The sequence below is a fragment of the Danio aesculapii genome, chromosome 2 (assembly GCF_903798145.1).
Source record: "Danio aesculapii chromosome 2, fDanAes4.1, whole genome shotgun sequence".
Lineage (NCBI taxonomy): Eukaryota > Metazoa > Chordata > Actinopteri > Cypriniformes > Danionidae > Danio > Danio aesculapii.
Genome location: NC_079436.1, coordinates 56790964 through 56814752, shown reverse-complemented (window position 1 = coordinate 56814752; position 23789 = coordinate 56790964). Strand labels below are relative to the sequence as shown.

At 37.4% G+C, this 23789-nt stretch overlaps 1 protein-coding gene across 2 annotated transcripts; it reads right to left on the bottom strand.

Moving 5' to 3' along the window:
- Window positions 1–3672: 3672 nt before the first annotated feature.
- tm6sf2a (transmembrane 6 superfamily member 2a) lies at window positions 3673–23392 on the bottom strand. Of its 2 annotated transcripts, none has more exons than XM_056446195.1 (10): window positions 23104–23392; window positions 18153–18256; window positions 17002–17099; window positions 13602–13705; window positions 8808–8890; window positions 8586–8710; window positions 8107–8208; window positions 6984–7076; window positions 6677–6796; window positions 3673–4691 (listed from the first exon to the last, which is right to left on the bottom strand). In XM_056446195.1, the coding sequence occupies exons 1-10, from the start codon at window positions 23193–23195 to the stop codon at window positions 4482–4484; spliced, it is 1131 nt and encodes a 376-aa protein (XP_056302170.1). In that variant the 5' UTR covers window positions 23196–23392; the 3' UTR covers window positions 3673–4481. The 2 variants fall into 2 exon arrangements, with proteins under 2 accessions (XP_056302170.1, XP_056302181.1); XM_056446206.1 differs by having other exon boundaries at window positions 8107–8202.
- Between the last annotated feature and the right edge of the window lie 397 nt (window positions 23393–23789).

Sequence of the window (23789 nt, the reverse complement as noted above, 5' to 3'; positions counted from 1 at the left end):
TTCTACCAAGTTTTAGCACAACACTAGAATGTTTTAACATGTTGTTAGTCTGTTCTACCATGATTAATCACAATACTAACATGTTTTAACATGTTGTTAGTCTGTTCTACCATGATTTAGCACAATACTAACATGTTTTAACGTGTTGTTAGCCTGTTCTACCATGATTTGGCACAATACTAACATGTTTTAACATGTTCTTAGTCTGTTCTACCATGATTTGGCACAATACTAACATGTTTTAACATGTTGTTAGCCTGTTCTACCATGATTTGGCACAATAATAACATGTTTTAACATGTTGTTAGTCTGTTCTACCATGATTTAGCACAATAATAACATGTTTTAACATGTCGTTAGCCTGTTCTACCATGATTTGGCACAATACTAACATGTTTTAACATTTTGTTAGTCTGTTCTACCATGATTTATCACAATACTAACATGTTTTAACGTGTTGTTAGCCTGTTCTACCATGATTTGGCACAATACTAACATGTTTTAACATTTTGTTAGTCTGTTCTACCATGATTTATCACAATACTAACATGTTTTAACGTGTTGTTAGCCTGTTCTACCATGATTTGGCACAATACTAACATGTTTTAACGTGTTGTTAGCCTGTTCTACCATGATTTGGCACAATACTAACATGTTTTAACATGTTGTTAGCCTGTTCTACCATGATTTGGCACAATACTACCATGTTTTAACGTGTTGTTAGCCTGTTCTACCATGACTTAGCACAATACTAACATGTTTTAACGTGTTGTTAGCCTGTTCTACCATGATTTGGCACAATACTAACATGTTTTAACGTGTTGTTAGCCTGTTCTACCATGATTTGGCACAATACTAACATGTTTTAACGTGTTGTTAGCCTGTTCTACCATGATTTGGCACAATACTAACATGTTTTAACATGTTGTTAGCCTGTTCTACCATGATTTGGCAGAATACTAACATGTTTTAACATGTTGTTAGTCTGTTCTACCATGATTTAGCACAATACTAACATGTTTTAACGTGTTGTTAGCCTGTTCTACCATGATTTGGCACAATACTAACATGTTTTAACGTGTTGTTAGCCTGTTCTACCATGATTTGGCACAATACTAACATGTTTTAATATGTTGTTAGCCTGTTCTACCATGATTTAGTACAATACTAACATGTTTTAACATGTTGTTAGCCTGTTCTACCATGATTTAGCACAATACTAACATGTTTTAACATGTTGTTAGCCTGTTCTACCATGATTTGGCAGAATACTAACATGTTTTAACATGTTGTTAGTCTGTTCTACCATGATTTAGCACAATAATAACATGTTTTAACGTGTTGTTAGCCTGTTCTACCATGATTTGGCACAATACTAACATGTTTTAACGTGTTGTTAGCCTGTTCTACCATGATTTGGCACAATACTAACATGTTTTAACATGTTGTTAGCCTGTTTTACCATGATTTGGCACAATACTACCATGTTTTAACATGTTGTTAGCCTGTTCTACCATGACTTAGCACAATACTAACATGTTTTAACGTGTTGTTAGCCTGTTCTACCATGATTTAGCGCAATACTAACATGTTTTAACATGTTGTTAGCCTGTTCTACCATGATTTGGCACAATACTAACATGTTTTAATATGTTGTTAGCCTGTTCTACCATGATTTAGTACAATACTAACATGTTTTAACATGTTGTTAGCCTGTTCTACCATGATTTAGCACAATACTAACATGTTTTAACATGTTGTTAGCCTGTTCTACCATGATTTGGCAGAATACTAACATGTTTTAACATGTTGTTAGTCTGTTCTACCATGATTTAGCACAATAATAACATGTTTTAACGTGTTGTTAGCCTGTTCTACCATGATTTGGCACAATACTAACATGTTTTAACGTGTTGTTAGCCTGTTCTACCATGATTTGGCACAATACTAACATGTTTTAACATGTTGTTAGCCTGTTTTACCATGATTTGGCACAATACTAACATGTTTTTTAACATGTTGTTAGCCTGTTCTACCATGACTTAGCACAATACTAACATGTTTTAACGTGTTGTTAGCCTGTTCTACCATGATTTAGCGCAATACTAACATGTTTTAACATGTTGTTAGCCTGTTCTACCATGACTTAGCACAATACTAACATGTTTTAACGTGTTGTTAGCCTGTTCTACCATGATTTGGCACAATACTAACATGTTTTAACATGTTGTTAGCCTGTTTTACCATGATTTGGCACAATACTAACATGTTTTAACATGTTGTTAGCCTGTTCTACCATGACTTAGCACAATACTAACATGTTTTAACGTGTTGTTAGCCTGTTCTACCATGATTTAGCGCAATACTAACATGTTTTAACATGTTGTTAGCCTGTTCTACCATGACTTAGCACAATACTAACATGTTTTAACGTGTTGTTAGCCTGTTCTACCATGATTTAGCGCAATACTAACATGTTTTAACATGTTGTTAGCCTGTTCTACCATGATTTGGCACAATACTAACATGTTTTAATATGTTGTTAGCCTGTTCTACCATGATTTAGTACAATACTAACATGTTTTAACATGTTGTTAGCCTGTTCTACCATGATTTAGCACAATACTAACATGTTTTAACATGTTGTTAGCCTGTTCTACCATGATTTAGCACAATATTAACATGTTGTTAGCCTGTTCTACCATGATTTGGCACAATACTAACATGTTTTAACGTGTTGTTAGCCTGTTCATCCATGATTTGGCACAATAGATTTTGTCTGTTCTGGCATTTTTAGCACATCGTTATAGCATGGTTTAAAATGTTGTTTGACCATGTTTTAGCACATTACTGGAATGTGTAAACATGTTGTTAGCATGTTTTACCATCATTTAGCACAAAAGCTGCATGTTTTAACAAATTGTTAGCCTGTTCTACCGTGTTTTAGCACATTGCTGGGATGGTTTATCACATAGTTAGCCTGTCCTACCATGTTTTAGCACAAAACCATGATTTAACATGTTGCTAGCCTGTTTTACTATTTTAGCACATTGTTGGCATGGGTTATCATGTTGTTAGCCTGCTTTACCATGTTTTAGTGAAATACTAGTATGTCTTAACATGTTGTTACCCTGTTCTACCACCTTTTAGCACAAAACTAGCATGTTTTAACTCAGGAGTGCCCAAACTCGGTCCTGGGGGGCCGGTGTCCTGCAGAGTTTAGCTCCAACTTACCTGCCAGGAAGTTTCTAGTATATCAAGTTAGAGCTTGATTAGCTGATTCAGTTGTGTCTGATTGGGGTTGAAGCTAAACTCCTCAGGACACCTTGAATTTGAGAAACCCTGTTTTAACATGTCGTTAGCCTGTCCTACCATATTTAGCACAATACTAGCAGTTTTACCTTGTTGTAGCGCATTATTAGCGTGATTTAACATGTTAACCTATTATATTATCTTTTAACACATTTGTTTGAAGGTCCAGTTTGAAGGTCTAAGCTGAATTTAGCGGTTATGAAAGCTCTAGGATTAACTAAACATCAGATTTTTTTGGTCTCAGAGCTAGTGTTTAAACACTTTGAATTTAGAGAAAAAAAAATCTACTAAACATGCACAGACAGACATTCAGGACACACCCTGAGCATCAGCGGTTCTCAAACATCTCTGACAGTGACGTAAACTAGTCCAGAGTCCATATTTATTGAGCTTTTACCAACTGACCAGAGATAAACCTCCTGGAGTTTAGTAGTTTCCACCATTCCACACACTCACAAAATCAAGACACACTGTACAAAAGAAAACACATTGCAGTAGTTTTAGCCAATAAAGCCCAATAATATGATTTTAAATCCATATTTAGTCCTTTCTGTGTTCACCTTCATATTAAAAAAATAAATAAAATCAGGCATTTGTCCGATATAGCTTTAATCACACTGATACTGACAGTAAAATAAAATGAAGACTTTTAAGACTTTAAATAATGTTATAAAGACTTAGAATGGGCGACATGGTGGCTCAGTGGTTAGCATTATTGCCTCACAGCAAGAAGGTCGCTGGTTCAAGCCTCAGCTGGGTCAGTTGGCATTTCTGTGTGGAGTTTGCATGTTCTCCCGGTGTTGGCGTGGGTTTCCTCCGGGTACTCTGGTTTCTCCCAGAGTCCAAACACATGCGCTATAGGGGAATTGATGAACTAAACTGGCCGTAGTGTATGAGTGTGTGTGAATGTAAGAGTGTATGGGTGTTTCCCAGTACTGGTTTGCGGCTGGAAGGGCATCCGCTGCATAAAACATATGCCAGAATAGTTGGCGGTTCATTCCACTGTGGACTAAACCGAAGGAAAATGAATGAATATAATTGAGTAGAGAATTATTAGCCCTCCAGTGTAATGTAATTATTTAACAGATTAGAGATCTTTTAGAGACTGGTTACAGCATGAATCTTTAGTTGTGTTCTGTCAGTCCGTGGATGTGGGCACTGCAGATCTGTCAGTTGTTCTTCTTGCCGTTGCGGGTCTGTTCTTCTGGATGGACTCTGATGAAGAAGCTTTGTTTGGCGTAACATCGCAGGGCGAGCAGGATGGGAAGTGCTGCTGTCAGCAGGTTCAGCAGGACCACCGACCGCCACTCGTCTTTTGGGATCCGGTATGTGAACGGTGTGCGAGAATGAAGCGATGCGCCGAGGTGAGTCCACTGAGTCTGTGCACACATCACACACACAGATATCAGATAGCACATTCTAGAAAATGCTGGGTTGTTATCACCATATTTTGGGTCAAATATGGACACACCTAAACATTGGCCTTATTTTTTTACATTAAATTTAAATTACATTAACATTTACACTCAACAAAACAAAAACTCTCCAACCCTAACTATTAAAAAGTGTCATTCGGCTTTAACTGTAATAATTAACTAAATGTTCTGTTTGTGTGCTGCATGGTGGCACAGTGGGTAGCACGTTCGCCTCACATGGGTTTCCTCCGGGTGCTCCGGTGTCCCCCACAAGTCAAAAAACGTGGTATAGGTGAATTGGGTAAGCTAAATTGTCTGTAGTGTATGGGTGTTTCCCAGTGATGGGTTGCAACTTGAACGGGCATCTGCTGCATAAAACATATGCTGGAAAAGTTGGCGGTTCATTCTGCTGTGGCGACACCAGATTAATAAAGGGACTAAGCCGAAAAGAAAATGAATAAATGAATATTATGTTTGTACATATTTGACCCAACCCTGTGTAGTAACCTTTTACATTTAAATTTCCTTGAAAAAAGTAAATCAACTTAACATTAAATTTAAAAGACACTTTTTAACCCACCAGTTGAATTTGTCCATATTTGACGCAACATTGAGTTACGACAACCCAGCAACATTTTTGGTCTATTTCGACATAAAATTGAACTAGACTCTAAAAAACACTGGGTTGTTTTAACCCAGCGTTGGGTCAGATATGGACAAACCTAACATTAAGTTGATTTTGTTTGTTTTTTTTTTCAAATAAATTTAAATGACATGTTCTAACCCACCAGTTGAATTTGTCCATATTTGACCCAACATTGAGTTACGACAACCCAGCGTTTTTTAAGTTTATTCATATTATACACTATTGCTTCTGTCTTTGAAGGACATTTTTGGCTCATTTGGACATAAAAAGTTAAATACCTTTTTAAAAAAATGCTGGGTTATTTTAACCTGACATTGAGTCAAATATGGACAAACCCAAAGTTGTTTTGATTTATTTTTTTTTATTATTAAATTTAAATTACATCTTTTAACCAACCAGTTGGATTTGTCCATATATGACCCAACATTGGGTTATGACAACCCGGCTTTTTAAAGTGCATATTATACATTATTGCTTCTGTCTCTGAAGGTCATTTTGTGGCCTATTTGGACATACAATTTAACTACAGTCTAACAGTCTAACTACAGTCTAAAAATGCTGGGTTGTTTTAAGCCAATGTTGGGTCAGATAACCCAATGTTAGGTTGATTTAGTTTTTCAATAAAATTTTAATTACATTAAAAAATTACTACACCTGGTTGGGTCAAATATGGACAAACATAAGGTTTAGTTAGCTCATTTGGACATACAATTTAACTACAGTCTAAAATGATGGGTTGTTTTAACCCAACAATTCATTTTGTCCCTATTTGACCCAACTTTGGGTTAAAGCAATGCAGTGTTTCATTTTTTGGGTGTGCATATTATACATTATTGATTGTTTCTGAAGGGCATTTTGGGCTATTTGAATATAAACTTTAACTACTTTTTTAACCCAATGTTGGGTCAGATATACATAAACCCATCATAAAGTTGATTTTGCTTTTCAAATAAATTTAAATTACATTTTCCAACTCACCAGTTGGTTTTGTTCATATTTGACCCAAAGTTTAATTACAACGACCCAGTTTTTAAAGTGCATATTATACATTAGTGCTTCTGTATCTGAAGGATATTTTGGACCATTTGGACATGGAAAAATGTTACTCCACTCTAAGAATTTTTTTTTTTAACCCAACATTGAGTCAAATATGGACAAACCCAGAGTTGAGCTAATAATTTCAATTCAATAAGTTCAATAAGTGTAAATAATAAATTCAAATGACACTTTTTAACCCATGAGTTGGTTTTGTCCATATGGTAGTTTTAGTGGTTATTGTCATTGATGTTTTCAGTGTGTGTACCTGAGCCACAGCTCCAGCGAGGACGAGTGTCCAGTCCAACATCCACATACAACCAGGAGTGTGAAGCCCGTAAACACATGCAAACAACAGCGGAAACACATAGAAGAGCAGCACCAGCATCTGCAGCCAATAAATCATCATTATTAATGAGCATCTCCAGAAAAACTATCTGAAAATTCTGATTCAATTCTAATTCTAATTCTGAATAAAAGGACCTGAAAATAAACCAATTAAGTTAACTTAACAAATTTCAATGGATTGAACATAAAACATTATGTATGTTTGAACAAGCAGCAAAAACACTGACCGTGACTTTAGGAAAGCCAACGCTGTCCTTCATGTAGGGCTCGTACTGATAGATGTAGGAGAAACACAGATCCAGAGAACATTCCAGAACAACCTGATGGAGATTATAAAGATGGAGATGAATGAGGAACAGAATAAATGATGGATAGATTGATGGGTGGATTGATGGATGGGTGGATGGATTGGTGCATTTTGGATGGATAGATAGATAGATGGATGGATTGGTGGGTGGGTGGATGTAATGTTTTATGGATGGGTTGGTGGATTTTGGATGGATGGATTGTTGGGTGGGTGGATGAATGGATTGATGGATGGGTGGATTTGAGATTGATAGATTGGTGGATGGATGAATTGGATGGATTGATGGCTGGGTGGGTGGACTGATGGATTTTGGATGGGTGGATGGATGTATGTTTTTTGGATGGATGGGTGGATTTTGGATGGTTGGATGGGTGGATTTTGGATAGATGAATGGGTGGATGGATGGATGGATAGGTGGGTGGATGGATGGATGGATGGAAGGATTTTGAGTGGATGGATTTTGGGTGGTTTTGGTGCTTTCCCAGTCCGCCCCTGGGTGAGTGGATGAGATCGTGGGTGGACGGATGAATGGATGATTTTTGAATGGATGGGTGGATTTTGGATGGTTGGATGGGTGGGTGGGTGGATTGATGGATGGATGGATTTTAGATAGGTGAATTTTGAATGGTTTTGGTGGGTGGATGGGTTGGTGGGTGGATGGATGGATGATTTTTGGATGGATGGATGGATGGATGGATGGATGGATGGATGGATGGATGGATGGATGGATGGATGGATGGATGGGTGGATTTTAGATGGATGGGTGTAAGAAATTTGGATGAATGGATGGATGGATGGGTGGATGGATGAATGTGTTGGTGGATGGATGGGTGGATTTTAGATGGATGGGCATAAGAAATTTGGATGGATGGATGGATGGGTGGATGGATGAATGGGTTGGTGTATGAATGGATGGGTGGATGGATTTTAGATGGATGGATTTTAAATGGATGGATGGGTGAAATTTGGATGGAAGGATGGATGGGTGGATGAGTGGATTTTGGTTGGATGGATTTTGGATAGATGGATGTGAGGACACTTACAAACCCTCTGAAGGCATTAAAGGCCATGTTTCCCAGCAGGCCGAGCGTCAGCAGCAGATCTACAGGTCGGGACAGCAGTGTTTTCTTCTGCTCCTGCTGCAGCTGCACACAACAAACTTAACTAATAAAGGGCACCTATTATGCGAAAATCACCTTCATAAGGGGTTTAAACACAGTTGTGTGTCAGCAGTGTGTGAATATATCCAGCCTCTAATGGTAAAAATGAATTAATTAAATTGTGTATAATCACACTTAATAAAAAACACCCTTGATTGACATTCTCCCTTTGTACGTGTCATCAGAGAAGGTAAGCCCCGCCCACAAGTGATCATCTCTCCCTCATTAGCATAAACAACCCTGAGTGAGAAGCAGCCATGCGTTAGCCATTAGAGTTTTGACCGGCTATGTAGTCAATCACGCAGTAGATCTGATGTGATTATTAGTGTGTGTGACATCATCATCATCATCTGTATCGTCACCTTGTCAGCAGGAATGATTGACAGCTCCCTCGGCCTATTGAAAAGCTTCGCCGCCGCCCATATGGATAAAAGCAAAGCCGGGCCATGTCTACACAGAGCAGGAACCAGGTTTTTCCCATATTTACCTGAATACACACATTAATATAGCACTGAGTTTGACTCAAAACAAACTTTTAGCAAAAACACAGCTCAGATCTAGAGTACATGAGGTGACTTTCTCACCTACTATGACGCCAGAGATTACTACGATCTGACTGGTGATCATAGATCCTGCCCATAATAGACCAAGACTGCGAAATGGCTTCCTGAGAGCAGAAAAACAGCACATATTAAACAAACACTGTTCACATCAATGTCTTGGCTTCTGTAGAAGTCGCAGATCAATATAGTCACCAAATTAACATTTCATAGGTCATTCATTCATCCTCTTTTCAGCTTATTCCTTTTATTAATCAGGAGTCACCACAGCGGATTGAACCGCCAACTTATCCAGCATATAGTTTTACACAGCGGATGCCCTTCCAGCCACAACTCATCACTGGGAAACATCCATACACACTCATTCACACACACTATAGTCAATTTTAGCTTACCCAATTCACTTATAGCGCATGTGTTTGGACTTGTAGGGGAAACCAGAGCACCCGTAGGAAACCCACGTCAACACAGGGAGAACATGCAGACTCCGCACAGTATGCCAACTGACCCAGCTGAGGCTCAAACCAGCGACCTTCTTGCTGTGAGACGAAAGTGCTACCCACTGCACCAGCGCATTGCCATTTTACAGGTTAATATTTGTATACTTTATTTTAAAATGATGAAAACCGTCTTCATCTGTGTCATATAAGCAGATGAAAAATAGTCAGAGTACTTAAACTCTTTGGAAATGGGTCAAAGATTACAATGAGTGAGAAATATTACGGCAGTGTAAATGTGATGGGTTTATAGGGACTGATTTTATTCATCCCCCTCATTTATTTTCATTTCAAGAGTTCACACTTAGCTGATGATTGATTATTAAGCTTGTTTGGCATGCTGTCCCGGTAGAGAGCCCTTAGCTCATAAGATCCTCAAGCCCGGGGCTCCCTCCCGTTGCAGTGTGAGAAAGGAGGTTGAGCTCAGGTAGATTTCGAAACTTCCCTGCTGTAGTAGCTAATAAACAGATAGGGATTGCTCTTAAGAGATAACTACTTACTAGGAGCATATCTATAGTGGCGATTTGGATTAGTCAATTAACTTAACTTGCATGTTTTTGGACGGTGGTAGGAAACTGGGGAACCCGGGGGAAACCCACGTGTGCACAGGGAGAACGAGCAAACTCCGCATAGAAATGTTGGCTGGTTTGGTAAGGACTATTATTGGGCCAAAATCCTGTACACAGCAGATCTCACAACTCAATCTGCAATTAGAGGGATACAAAGTTAGCGTTAGCTCTACTATAAAAGATCTGGGTGTCATATTAGACAGTAATTTAACTTTTAAAAATCATATATCCCATGTCACAAAAACTGCTTTCTTTCATCTGAGAAATATCGCTAAGTTACGAAGTATGCTATCCATCTCAGATGCAGAAAAGCTAGTCCATGCTTTTATGACTTCTAGGCTGGACTACTGTAATGCTCTGTTTGCTGGCTGCCCAGCATCCTCTATTAACAAACTTCAATTAGTACAAAATGCAGCTGCCAGAGTTCTTACCAGGTCTAGAAAATTTGATCACATCACCCCAATTTTATCCTCCTTACACTGGCTGCCTGTTAAGTTTCGTATTGAATTTAAAATATTGCTTCTTACATAAAAAGCTTTAAATAATCTAGCTCCTGTTTATCTAACCAATCTTCTGTCTCGCTACAATCCAACTCGCTCTTTAAGGTCTCAAAACTCAGGGGTTCTGGTAGTACCTAGAATACCAAAGTCGAGTAAAGGAGGTCGAGCCTTCTCATTTATAGCTCCTGAACTCTGGAATAGCCTTCCTGATAACGTCCGAGGCTCAGACACACTCTCCCAATTCAAAACTAGATTAAAGACCTATCTGTTCAGTAAAGCATACACTTAGTGCACCACTTAGCGGGCTTCCACACAGGTTCTGCATCTTGTTGATATACACTGTGAACATCAGCTACGCTAATTATTTTCTTTATTCTCCATTTCCACCTGGGGATACTCTTCCCGAGGCCCTCAGACTATGCAGAGTCACTGATTCGATCCAAGACCAACGACGAGATGATCCCAAGGTTTCCATATCCTGGACCAGGCCGTATCCTGAGCAGCTACTGTGATGGTCATGGAGGAGTGGAGAACATGAGACTGATTCCTGTGACGCTCCAGGGACAGACGAGTCTTCGCTGAGGCCAGCTTCCAGCCTCCGCCACTGAGACTGCAGCTCTGCACAAGACGTTTGGCCAGCGGAGAAATTAAAATGGTCGTGCCCAACTGAGTCTGGTTTCTCTCAAGGTTTTTTTCTTCACTTCCGCCTTTAGTGAAGTTTTTTTTCCCTCTCCGCTGTCGCCACTGGCTTGCATGGTTCAGGATCTGTAGAGCTGCGCATCGATGGATTTGCTCTTCAGTATTTGGACTCTCAGTAGTGATTATTAAACCACACTGAACTGAGCTCAACTGAACTGAACTAAAACACTGAAAACTGAACTACACTGTTCCTATTTACTGTGACCTTTTATGTGAAGCTGCTTTGACACAATCTACATTGTATAAGCGCTATACAAATAAAGGTGAATTGAATTGAATTGAATAGAACCAGTGACGTTCTTGCTGTGAGGCAACTGTGCTAAACATTACATATTTGTTGTTGACAACGTAGTGACGCAGTAGGTAGTGCTGCCGCCTCACAGCAAGAAGGTCGCTGGTTCGAGCCTCGGCTGGGTCAGTTGGCGTTTCTGTGTGGAGTTTGCATGTTCTCCCCACGTTCGCATGGGTTTCCTCCGGGTGCTCCAGTTTCCCCCACAGTTCAAAGACATGCGGTACAGGTGAATTGGGTAAGCTAAATTTTCCATAGTGTATGTGTGTGAATGAGTATCTGTGGATGTTTCCCAGCGATGGGTTGCAGCTGGAAGGGCATCTGCTGCGTAAAACGTGCTGGATAAATTGGTGGGTTATTCCACTGTGGCGACCCCTGATTAATAAAGTGACTAAGCTGAAAAGAAAATGAATGACATTTGTTGTTTTGTAGTTATAAGCTATACATTTGAGATTTTTTACATTTTTAAAAAAGGTCTCTTGGGCTGCGCAGTGGGTAGAACTTTCGCCTCACAGCAAGAAGGTCGCTGGTTCGAGCCTCGGCTGGGTCAGTTGGCATTTTTGTATGGAGTTGGTGCTGCGGTTTCCCCCACAGTCCAAACATATGCGCTATAGGTGAATTATAGGCTAAATTGTCCGTAGTGTATGTGTGTGAATGAGTGTGTATGGATGTATCCCAGTTATGGGTTGCAGCTGGAAGGGCATTCGCTGGATAAGTTGGTGGTTCATTCTGCTGTGGCGACCCCAGATTAATAAAGGGACTAAGCCAGGGATGGGCAAACTCGATCCTGGAGGGCCGGTGTCCCTGCATAGTTTTGCACCAACCCTAATCAAACACACCTGCTTGTAGCTTTCTAGTGATCTTGAAGACACTAATTAGGGTTTTCAGGTGTGTTTAATTAGTGTTGGAGCAAAAGTCTGCAGGGACACCGGCCCTCGAGGATCGAGTTTGCCCATGCCTGGACTAAGCCGAAAAAAAAATGAATGAAAAAAGGTCTCTTTACATGGTTATTAACTTAATTTATGGTTATTAACTTAATAGCATGTGGATAATTGAGGGCACTAGCATTTGTTTGGTTTTTGGATGCATCCCTGCACACGTGATCGCTCAGTGTTTTCAGCTGTTCCTTATTTGTTTAATTGAGTCCTGTCTTTATAAAGCCTGTTCTGTTGTGTTTTAGTCACCTTTAGATTTTTGCTTTGTGCTTTTGCTACTTGTGGTTTGTTTGTTTGTTTGTTTGTTTGTTTGTTTGTTTGTTTGTTTGTTTGTTTGATCGATCCCTTTGTTTTTTATCTTCTCGATGTTTTGGATTCCTGATTTGTTTCTTGTCTGAACTTCCCGTTTGTGGTTTCACTTGTTTTTGTATTCCTGCTCGTTTCTTGTCTGCGCTGTGTTTTTTGGATCATCGTTGTTTTGCTTAATAAATTATGTTGGCTGCACTTGGATCTTTTCTTGTTTTTGTAAAACCCTATCATGACATAATCCAAAGGCCACACCAAGATCCAGCAGCAGAATATACATTTCTCCATTTTTGTTTTTCCTATTTTTGGTTGAAGGATGAGTCTTCAAAATTTTCCACCAGCATCCAAAGGGGAGCAGTTGCTTCGTTGTCAGGCATTGGCAGCTGAGCGGCAGCAGGGGTTGGAGGTAGGAGCTTCTGCCCAGTCTTTTTGGACTTTGGCTGTGGGACTGAAATTATCTGACTTTGAGCTGATGAGAATTTTTTTAATCAATGTCTAGATCACCCTTTTCCTATTGAGGAGATAGATGAGGTTAAGATCACTCAATTTTGGAATTTTGTTATTCACCAAGTCTAATTTGTTTTATTTAGGCTAGAATAAAAGCAGTTTTTAATTTTTAAAAGCCATTTTAAGGTCAATATTATTAGCCCCCTTAAGCAATATTTGTTTTGGATAGTCTTGTTAAACAATGGCTTGCCTAATTACCCTAACTTTACCCTAATTAACCTGGTTAAGCATTTAAATTGCACGGAATAATGCTTTAATACTAGTATTTTTGCAAAATATCTAGTAAAATACTGTCATGTCAAATATATAAGAAATGAGTTATTAAATCTATTATGTTTATAAATATAAAAAATAAACTGCACTTGGGAAATATCAATAAAAAGAATTAAAAGTTCACAAGAGGGCTAATAATATTGTCTTTAAGCTAGTCCATTAATTTCAGCTTCAGATGTAATGATTTGATGTGACGTGTTGATATGAACAGATGATATATTCCGTCGTGATGATGATTTTTACCCTTCGCTCATGCAGTGGATCATGAAGAGCAGCAGACTGTAGTGAATCACGCCGTCCCAGTAGCTCATCATCACACCGTGAGCTGTGTTTAGATACGGCTCTGCCTACAACAACAGTACAAGTAAGAACATTATCCATCATTAATAATGCACTTAAAAAAAAGTGATCTACTTCAGTACAAATGTTTAAAGGAGACCTATGTTTACCCTTTTTACAAGATGTAAAGTGTGTGTGTGTGTGTGTGTGTGTGTGTGTGTGTGTGTGTGTGTGTGTGTGTGTGTGTGTGTGTGTGGTGTGTGTGTGTGTGTGTGTGTGTGTGTGTGGTAATGTTTGTTGTAAACAAAATAACGTTTGAGCACTCTCTGAAACTGACACCTTCAGGCTTTGATCCTAATTGTGATGTGTTGGTGACTGTCTCTTTAAATTCAAATGAGTGCTCTTTCAGAATAGGGCGGAGCTACAAATGCCTGTGTGTCAGCATAGTGGCAGATTCAAAAATGAATGTGAAAATGTTAACAGAAGTAGACAACATTTTTAATGCTCTACATTTATAATGCTCTTAATTGCTGACATTATCTTCAGCAGATGAAAACTCTATGGCGGACGACTGCTTCTCACTTAGGGCTGTTTATGCTAACAAGGGAGAGATGGTCACTAGTGGGCGGGGCTTACCCTTTCTGATGACACGTACAAAGGGAGAATGTCAATCAAAGTGTTTCTGCAGACTGTTTTTATCAAGTGTGGTTATAAAACTACAGTTTTACCATTAGAAGCTGGATATTTTCACACACTGCTGACACACAACTGTGTTTAAACCCCTTATAAAAGTGATTTTTGCATAATATATCCCCTTTAAAGCTGTCTAAATCAAGAGACATTTACTTGAGAAGCAAAATGACACATAATAGGTCCTGTTTTATAGAAATAAAGTAACTTTTATGCTTAAAATTAGAATGAATATCTGAAAATGCGGTCATAAAATAGAAAACTTGTAGTTTTTCTGACATCAGTAGACATGTTTTCTGCATAAATTGATTTAATCTTGGTATTTAAGTAAAATATGTCTTTATTTAAGATATTTGTTCTGGAAAACAAGACAATAATACTATAAGAATAATTTTTTTGCAATGTTTTTAAGCTCCATTTTGAAGTGTACCAGATAAACTAAAGGATTTTAGGAAATGCATCAGTTGTGTGCTATTATGATGACATGCTTTTCAGTGTATTAAATTAATGTAATTAAAATTTACATTTAATTCATTTTATTTTCTGTCATAATGGAACTCATAATGTCATGATTGTTGTCTATGCCTATTTGTTTGCAATCAGCATTGTTATATCATATTATTATGCAATGACATTTTTTACAAATAAAATATAGCTATAAAATATTTTAGTACACAATAAATACGCATGATAATGATATAATATTGATTGTAACAAAACCGATATCATCTATGTCATTTATACCAATTCTGACAGGAGATGGATAAAAGATATTATATATATATATATATATATATATATATATATATATATATATATATATATATATATATATATATATATATATATATATATATATATATATATATAAAATTTAATATTTAAATTAAAAATTTATAATTTTTTTTTCTTTTTTAAATATTTGCCAAATGATGTTTAACAGAGCAAGAAAATTTTCACAGTATGTCTGATAATATTTTTTTCCTCTGGAGAAAGTCTTATTTCTTTTATTTCAGCTTGAATAAAAGCAGTTTAAAAATTTTTTTTAAAAACATTTTAAGGTCAATATTATTAGCCCCTTTAAGCTATATTTTTTCGATAGTCTACAGAACAAACCATCGTTTTACAATAACTTGCCTAATTCCCTTAACCTGCCAAGTTAACCTAATTAACCTAGTTAAACCTTTTAAATGTCACTTTAAGCTGTATAGAAGTGTCTTGAAGAATATCTAGTCATTCATTCATTCATTTTCTTTTCGGCTTAGTCCCTTTATTAATCCGGGGTCGACACAGCGGAATGAACCGCCAACTTATCCAGCACATTTTTTACGCACCTTGAAAATATCTAGTCTAATATTATTTGCTGTCATCATGACAAAGATACAATAAATCAGTTATTGGAGATGAGTTATTAAAACTATTATGATTAGAAATGTGTTGAGAAATCTGCTCTCCGCTAAACAGAAATTGGGGAAAAAATAAACAGGGGGGGCTAATTATTCAGGAGGGCTAATAATTCTGACTTCAACTGCATATGTATAATATGATTGATGTACAGTAGGAATGTCCAGATCCGATCACCCGATCGGAAGTTGGGCCCCTTCACGCGGTTTCAGACTCGATCAGGACTTGTATAGAGTTAGACCTCTTTCTTGACCACACAGAAACCGCAACGTGTGTGGCATGACATCACTTTGTTGCAGATTGGTTAAAAAGCTTGAAGTGGAAAGTGCGAGTATGTCTGCAGTCTGGAGGTTTTAAAGTTAATGACGACAACATTGTCATAGCAAACTGTGAAATATGTAAACTTAGGATTGCCTGCTGGGTATTTTAAGCGGAGGTGCTGTTTGTTTTTATAATAGATTTTTATATTTACTATTGCACTAAAATCCAAAAGTGAAGAATGGATTTAATTTATTACTTGATCGTTCAAGCTCCCTCACAGAAGTGCTCTGGTTCTTAACGGAGTTGTTGAATAGTAAAATAAGGTGAATTAAATAAAATTAGCTTCTTTATTATTTTTTTTTATGTATTATAGAAGTATCGGATCGGGTTTCGGTATCGGTAGATACTCAAAATCAAATGACTCGGACTCGAGGGCAAAAACGCCTGATCGGTACATCCCTAATATACATACATTTTCTTTTCGGCTTAGTCCCTTTATTAATCTGGGGTCGCCACAGCTGAATGAACCGCCAACTTATCCAGCATACGTTTTACGCAGAGGATGCCCTTCCAGCTGCAACCCATCTCTGGGAAACATCCATAAACACTCATTCACACACACACACTACAGACAATTTAGCCTTCCCAATTCACCTATAGCGCATGTGTTTGGACTGTGGGGGAAACCAGAGCAGTGGGAGGAAATCCATGCCAACATGCAACATGCAAACTCCACACAGAAATATCAACTGACCCAGCCGAGGCTTGAACCAGCTACCACCTTGCTGTGAGGCGATCATGATACCCATTGCGCCACCGTGACGCCCCTCCCTGATATATGTTATACAAATATTTTATGTGTAGTTATGTGTATGAAATCATGTTTTAATTAAAAAATATTTACAATAATACTTACAATAACATTACAAATATTTTCCTATTGTAATTTTCACCATGAACTTCCGTGTGTGTGTGTGTGTGTGTGTGTGTGTGTGTTTGTGTCTCTGACCTTGCTTATATAAAAGTCCATGAAGCCTTTGATGAATCCGTCCTGCTGCAGCGCATTTGTGATGCTGACAACAGAAGTGAAGGAAAACAGCGCAAACACTGCAACACACACACACACACACACACACACACACACACACACACACACACACACAAATTGTAAACATCACCTCTGCTTTCTCTCTCTCTCTCTCTCTCTCTCTCTCTCTCTCTCTTCTCTTCGTTTTCAGTCTCACTCTGTCTTTCACTTTATTTTCTTCTTCAGTTATTGATTTCTGTCCTGAACAGTGAGTTAATGATCCTCACGCTGGTCCAGGTGGAGGTGCATTTACATCATGCAGCTCGAAGAGTTTCTTCACTCGCATCTTTTGGACTCATGCATTTTATACATTATAATTAGGCCCACACAGAATCTGCACACGCAGAGTTCCGCAGATTTTCCGCAGATATTTAGCCCATCATTAATTCTGTTTATTTACTTGTGTAAACGTGTGTAAATCTATATTCATTCAGTTTTTAATTTATTACAGTAATATTATTGACTAATGTGAAAATGTTCATCTAATTTATGTACAGTGCAGTTTGTACAGTAATCTTTTCTGTCTTTTAGTAGAGAAATTATATGAGAGACTTGCTTTGTTTACCAAATAAAGTGAATCTAATTGGATTTGGATAAAAGTTAAAAATATATTATTTTTTATTTCATATTTTAAGGTTTTATTTATGATAATTCCGCAGAAATTTGCAGATTTTTACCAAAATTCTCAGCAGAAACAGCAAAAAACGTCCGCAGATTCCGTCTGGCCTCAATTATAATACACTTTACTATATACAGTTAAAGTCTAAATTTTTCGCCCAATGATGTTGAACAGATTCAGGAATTTTTCACAGTATTTCCTATAATATTTTTTCTTCTAGAGAAAGTCTTATTTGTTTTATTTCAGCTAGAATAAAAGCAGTGTTTCATTTTTTTAAAACCATTTTAAGGTCAATATTATTAGCCCCGTTTATTATTAGCAATATTAGTTTTGGATTGTCTACAGAATAAACCCCTGTTATACAATGACTTGCCTAATTACCCTAACTTTACCCTAATTATCCTAGTTAAAGTGTGATCTTATTTTCTGTTGCATATGTTAGTTTCGTTCTTACCGTAGAACAGAGGGTCTGTAGATTTCTTACTCTTGACACTGAGGTTTGCCAGGAGGAATATTGTTGTAAGAACTGTGATGCCTATAGTCAACATAACCTGAGGACTGACAGGAGACAAACACGTCACTTCACACATCACATGCATTCATTAAAATGAAGAGTAAGCATTAAAAATAGCTGTGATTTCAGTGGTTAACGAATGCTACAGTAAAACAGTGTTTTCCAACCCTGTTCCTGAAGGCACACCAACAGTACATATTTTGGATGTCTCCCTTTTCTGACCCATAAACTTCAGGTGTTGGAGTCTCTTCTGATGTTATGATGAGTTGATTCAGGTGTGTTTGATTAGGGAGAGCTTGAAAATGTGTACTGTTGGTGTGCCTTCAGGAACAGGGTTGGGAAACACTGCAGTAAAAATCCGGAATCTGGGTGACAGTAAGTTCCCTTAATATATAAAGTGAAAAACCATGAATTGACTTTCCCAGGTGGTGACATGGTGGCTCAGTGGTTAGCACTGTGGCCTCACAGCAAAAAGGTCGCTGATTCAAGTCCCTCTTGGGTCAGTTGTCATTTCTGTGTGGAGTTTGCATGTTCCCCCTGTGTTGGTGAAGGTTTCCTCCGGGTGCTCCGGTTTCCCCCACAGTCCAAACACATGCGCTATAGGGGAATTGATGAACTAAATTGGCCGTAGTGTATGACAGTGTGTGTGACTGCAAGAGTGTATAAGTGTTTCTCAGTACTGGGTTGTGGCTGGAAGGGCATCCGCTGTATTAAACAAATGCTTGAATAGTTAGTGGTTCATTCCGCTGTGGCGACCTCTGATAAATAAGGGATTAAGCCAAAGGAAAATGAATAAATGAATGTCTTTTACCATTTGCTTATGACTGTTTTTGTCTATAAAACAAAGTATATTATGTGTAGATGTTTGTACATCAATACATTCGTGTGTTAACACTATAAATGAATGAAATATGGAAGATTACCGTAACAATTTGACATTTAATTTACAGTTTTAACCATATTTTTAATAGTAAATACACTAAAAAATATAGTTAATTCAATTAATAATTTTTTTCAAAGTATTTTTTTGCAAACAGTTTATATGGGCTGAATTTAAACAAACAAACTTAATTATTTGTTTAAATTCAGCCCATCTAAATAGTTTGCAACCACTTACCTTAATTTTTTTTTTAGTAAATCCAATTGATCATTGTTTCAGTGTATCATTGGGCTTTTTAACCATATATTATACAGATTTCTTTTACACACTCAGAAGGTACAAAACCTGTCACTGGGGTGGTACCTCAGGTGGACATTAGAACCTTTAGCGTACACTTTTGTACCTTTGTAGGTAGGCCTGTCACAATAATTAATATTTAGACTTCTCACACAACACATGGACACGATCTCAATCATTTTTGCTGATGAAACATACCGTATATCACCTATACATTAAAACAATTCTAGCAACATTTGAGCTGTGCAACAATCTCTATTGGAGGTGTCAGTGTCAGTATGGGTAAAAGCACTAGTATTTACTATAAATTACTTGAGTATATTTTCATGTGGGTGTCTGACGACTGAAAACAGATCTGGTAGTAGATATCACAGCCTGTGTTACTCTTTACCTTGCACTTTTTTTTTTCTTTCATGGTTTTCACCTTTAATGGACAGGACAATAGAGAGTTTTGACAGGAAAGCGTGGGGAGCAGAGAGAGGGGAAGGATTGGCATAGGACCGCGAGGTGGGAATCGAACTCGGGTCGCCGTGAGCACCAGAGCGCATGTGTCGACGCACTAACCACTGCACCACTGGCGCCGACTACCTTGAACTTTTGTGTTATCATTGATTATTATTTATTTAGCATATGCGTTTCACATTCTGATTCCAATGCCTGATTATTAAACTGTTAAAATGACTGTAATTAAAGGAAATATTCTTAAGAATAAAATATGATGTGTGCTTTGGAAGAGTGCACTCGCATTGTGATGATATTTTATTGTCATTCTGGCATTATATAATAATGACTGGCATTGAATGGTCTTAAAATGACAGTAATATTGTTTATTAGTTATTGTTTATAGTAAATATATATTGGTGCAATATATCATACGACAAAATATAGAGATCGTGACAGGTCTAGTTTTTCAGTTGAGATTCCAAGAGTTTCACAATAGAGCCATTAAGAGCTCCTTTTAGCCCTTTTCAATGTTCACTTTTATACCTTTTAAGTTACTATGAGGTACACATTTGTATTTTTGGGTATTAATATGTACCTTTAATGACCTGTTACGAACAAAAATGTACATTTTGAAAACGTACCGCCCCAGTGACTAATTTTGTGCCTTTATTTCTGAACATGTACAGTATATATGCAGGTTTATCGCTTGACCCTGTTTAACCACATGACCTACATTCTGTACACTATCAAGTGTGTGTGCTTTAAGACTGCTGTAGCAGTGGTTGAAAGTGGACAGGTTTGTGGGAAAGCGCTTGTAATTGAATTAATACAGATAAATGACAAACTAAATGCCTGAAATCAGATCCCAAAATATCATAATAAATAAATAAATGAGTGAAAACACAGGAAGTTATTGTTTGCATTAAGAAAATGAAGCCATTTTTTAGGACAACATGAAAAAACTAAAACAAACATAACATATATGGTGGAAAAAATGAATAAAAGAAACAGCAGCTTGAAACATTTTTTAACTTTTGAGACACAATTTTGTCGAAATTTCTAAGTATTTCATAATAATATTATTTCTTACTATTAATATATATTAATTAATGTTTTGTATTTAAATATAAATGTGCTGTGTAAAATACACTGTAAAAAATGGCTGTGATTTCAATGGTAAAAACTGTAAAAATGCTACAGTAAAAATCCATAACCTGCTCAACAGTATGTTTCCTTAATATATACGGCAAATAACCGTAAACTGACTTTCCCAGAATTCCCTGCATGGCACATCACTTTTCATGCTTTTTGTTGACATTACTAAGGATCTTTTTATTTGTTTCCCCATCAGTTATGTACATTAGAGATTTTATGTTACATCTAATGTTGATAATGTTTATTTCATGACTTTAGTTTTATATGTGTTACCATACTGGTGTTTAGTAGCTGTAAGAATGACACTGAGCTCCTTCTATATACTGATATACTTTTCAGCTTTATGTAACTTTCTCATCACAACCTGCATATAGCTGTTGACATGTCTTACTGTGTAACAAAATATGTGTAGATGTTGGTAATTCAAAATACAGACACATTACATCTATAAATTAATGATATCCCTGCTGAAAAATCCAGCTTAAACCAGCCTAGGCTAGTTGGCTGGTTTTAGCACGTTGACCAGCCTGGTTTTAGAGGGGTTTTGACCATTTCCAGGCTGGTTTCCAGCCATTTCCAGCCTGGTCTTAGCTGGTCAGGCTGGAAAATGACCAGCTAAATCCAGCTAAAACCAGCTTGACCAGCCTGGTTTAAGCTGGACATAGCTGGTTTTGGCTGGGCTTCCAGCCTGGCAAGGTGGTCAAGCTGGTTTTTGCTGGTCATTTTCCAGCCTGACCAGCTAAGACCAGGCTGGAAATGGCTGGAAACCAGTCTGAAAGTGGCCAAAACCCCTCTAAAACCAGGCTGGTCAACCAGCTAAAACCAGCCAACCAGCCTAGGCTGGTTTAAGCTGTTTTTTTCAGTAGGGATACGGTAGTTTACCATAAAAATGAGAAATTACTTTTACGGTTTGTACCGTATTTTTTTAATGGTAAAGTACTGGCAACCACAGCTGCCGTTTTTTTACCGTAAATTTTACAGATTAATTTTTTTACAGTGCAATTACAATTTTATACAATTATAAAAAAAATTAAGCTGTAGGCAACTGTGAATACAAGATTATTAAATACTGTGAAGTGAATAGTAGTGATTATACTTCTTATATATTTAAGTAATATTTAAATTTAAATGTTTTGTGTTAGTTTTACCATTTAAATGATATGCATTTATATATATAAAAAATAAATCTGTAGTCAACTCTAAAATTTAGATTATTAGAGGCTTTGGTGAAGTTCCTACATGATACATGATGAACGAAATCCCCCAAAACTTATCAGGATAATATTTCATAATGCAAATAAAGCATGATTGATATTTATGACTATAATGAAATAACCTTTTTTGATTAAAATCAGCGGGCAGCATGGTGGCACAGTGGGTATTACGATCGCCTTACAGCAAGAAAGTCGCTGGTTCGAGCATCGGCTGGGTCAGATGGCATTTTTCTGTGTGGAGTTTGCATGTTTTGTGTTGCTGTGGGTCTCCTCCGGGTGCTCCGGTTTCGCCCACAGTCCAAACACATGCGCTATAGGGGAATTGAATAAACTAAATTGACAATGAGTGTATGGGTGTTTCCCGGTGTTGGGTTGCAGTTGGAAGGGCGTCCGCTGTGTAAAACATATGCTGGATAAGTTGGCGGTTCATTCCGCTGTGGCGACCCCCGATAAATAAAGGGACTAAGCCGAAAAGAAAATGAATGAATCAGTTAAAGTTTTAAGTAGGACAGAATGTTTAATAGAATTCAATAATAATTAATATTAAAACTAAACATCTGCATGAGTTTTTTTTGTGTGTGTTTTCATAAAAATAAGTCACAATGTGAAAAATCTGACCAGACAAAAGTCCTTAATATATTCATTTACATGCAGCATTGCAGAAATTGATGAAACAGTATCAGCTCATTAATCAGATCTTGATTAAACAAAGTATGCTGTTGATGTTGGTTGCCCTCTTATGGTCAAATGAGGCCATTAAATTCTCATATCAATGTTTTTAAGTCACATATTTAACCACAAGATGTTTTTCAATCAACTTTTGTGTTATTTCACATCAACGCAATCATCCTTAACATGCGATAATGCTCTACAATGATACTAATACAAGATGCAAACTTACTCTTGTAAGAAGGGCACATGGTTGATTGTGTATAAAATCAGCGGTGCTGTCAGAGACAGAAGAAAAACACTGATCTCTGGAGGAAAATCCATCTGAAAAACCACAGTCACGCTAATATGAGAATATCCCTTGAGTCCCGTTGATCTGCTCCAGCAGAAATATACAGGCAGTGAATAAAAAATAATAAATAGCTTTGAAAAATAAATATCTAGAGAGTGAAAAAGCACATCTTCAGTCCTGATTTCCCTGAGTTTTAAAGTGTGTGTGTGTGCGTGTGTGTGTCCTGCTGTTCAGCTCAACACTGATGATGGAATCAACATGAAATCAGTGCAAACCTTTCAAAGTCCATGGACTCTGAACTATTACCGCCCATTAGCTAAAGGAAAGAGTGCTACCAGTCAAACACACATACACATACACACACACGCACACACACACACACACACACACAGAGTTGTTCCGGTGGGGACTCTCAAAGACGTAATCACACACACACACTTGCTCACACAAATACACAAAATCACACACACAATTACACACATTCTCTCTCTCACACACACACACAGATTTGTTTCTATATCCCGGTGGGAACTCTCATAGACGTAATCACACACACACAGACACACACAGACACTAATGCACAATGACCCACACACAATTATGCACACACACACTGATTCATGCAC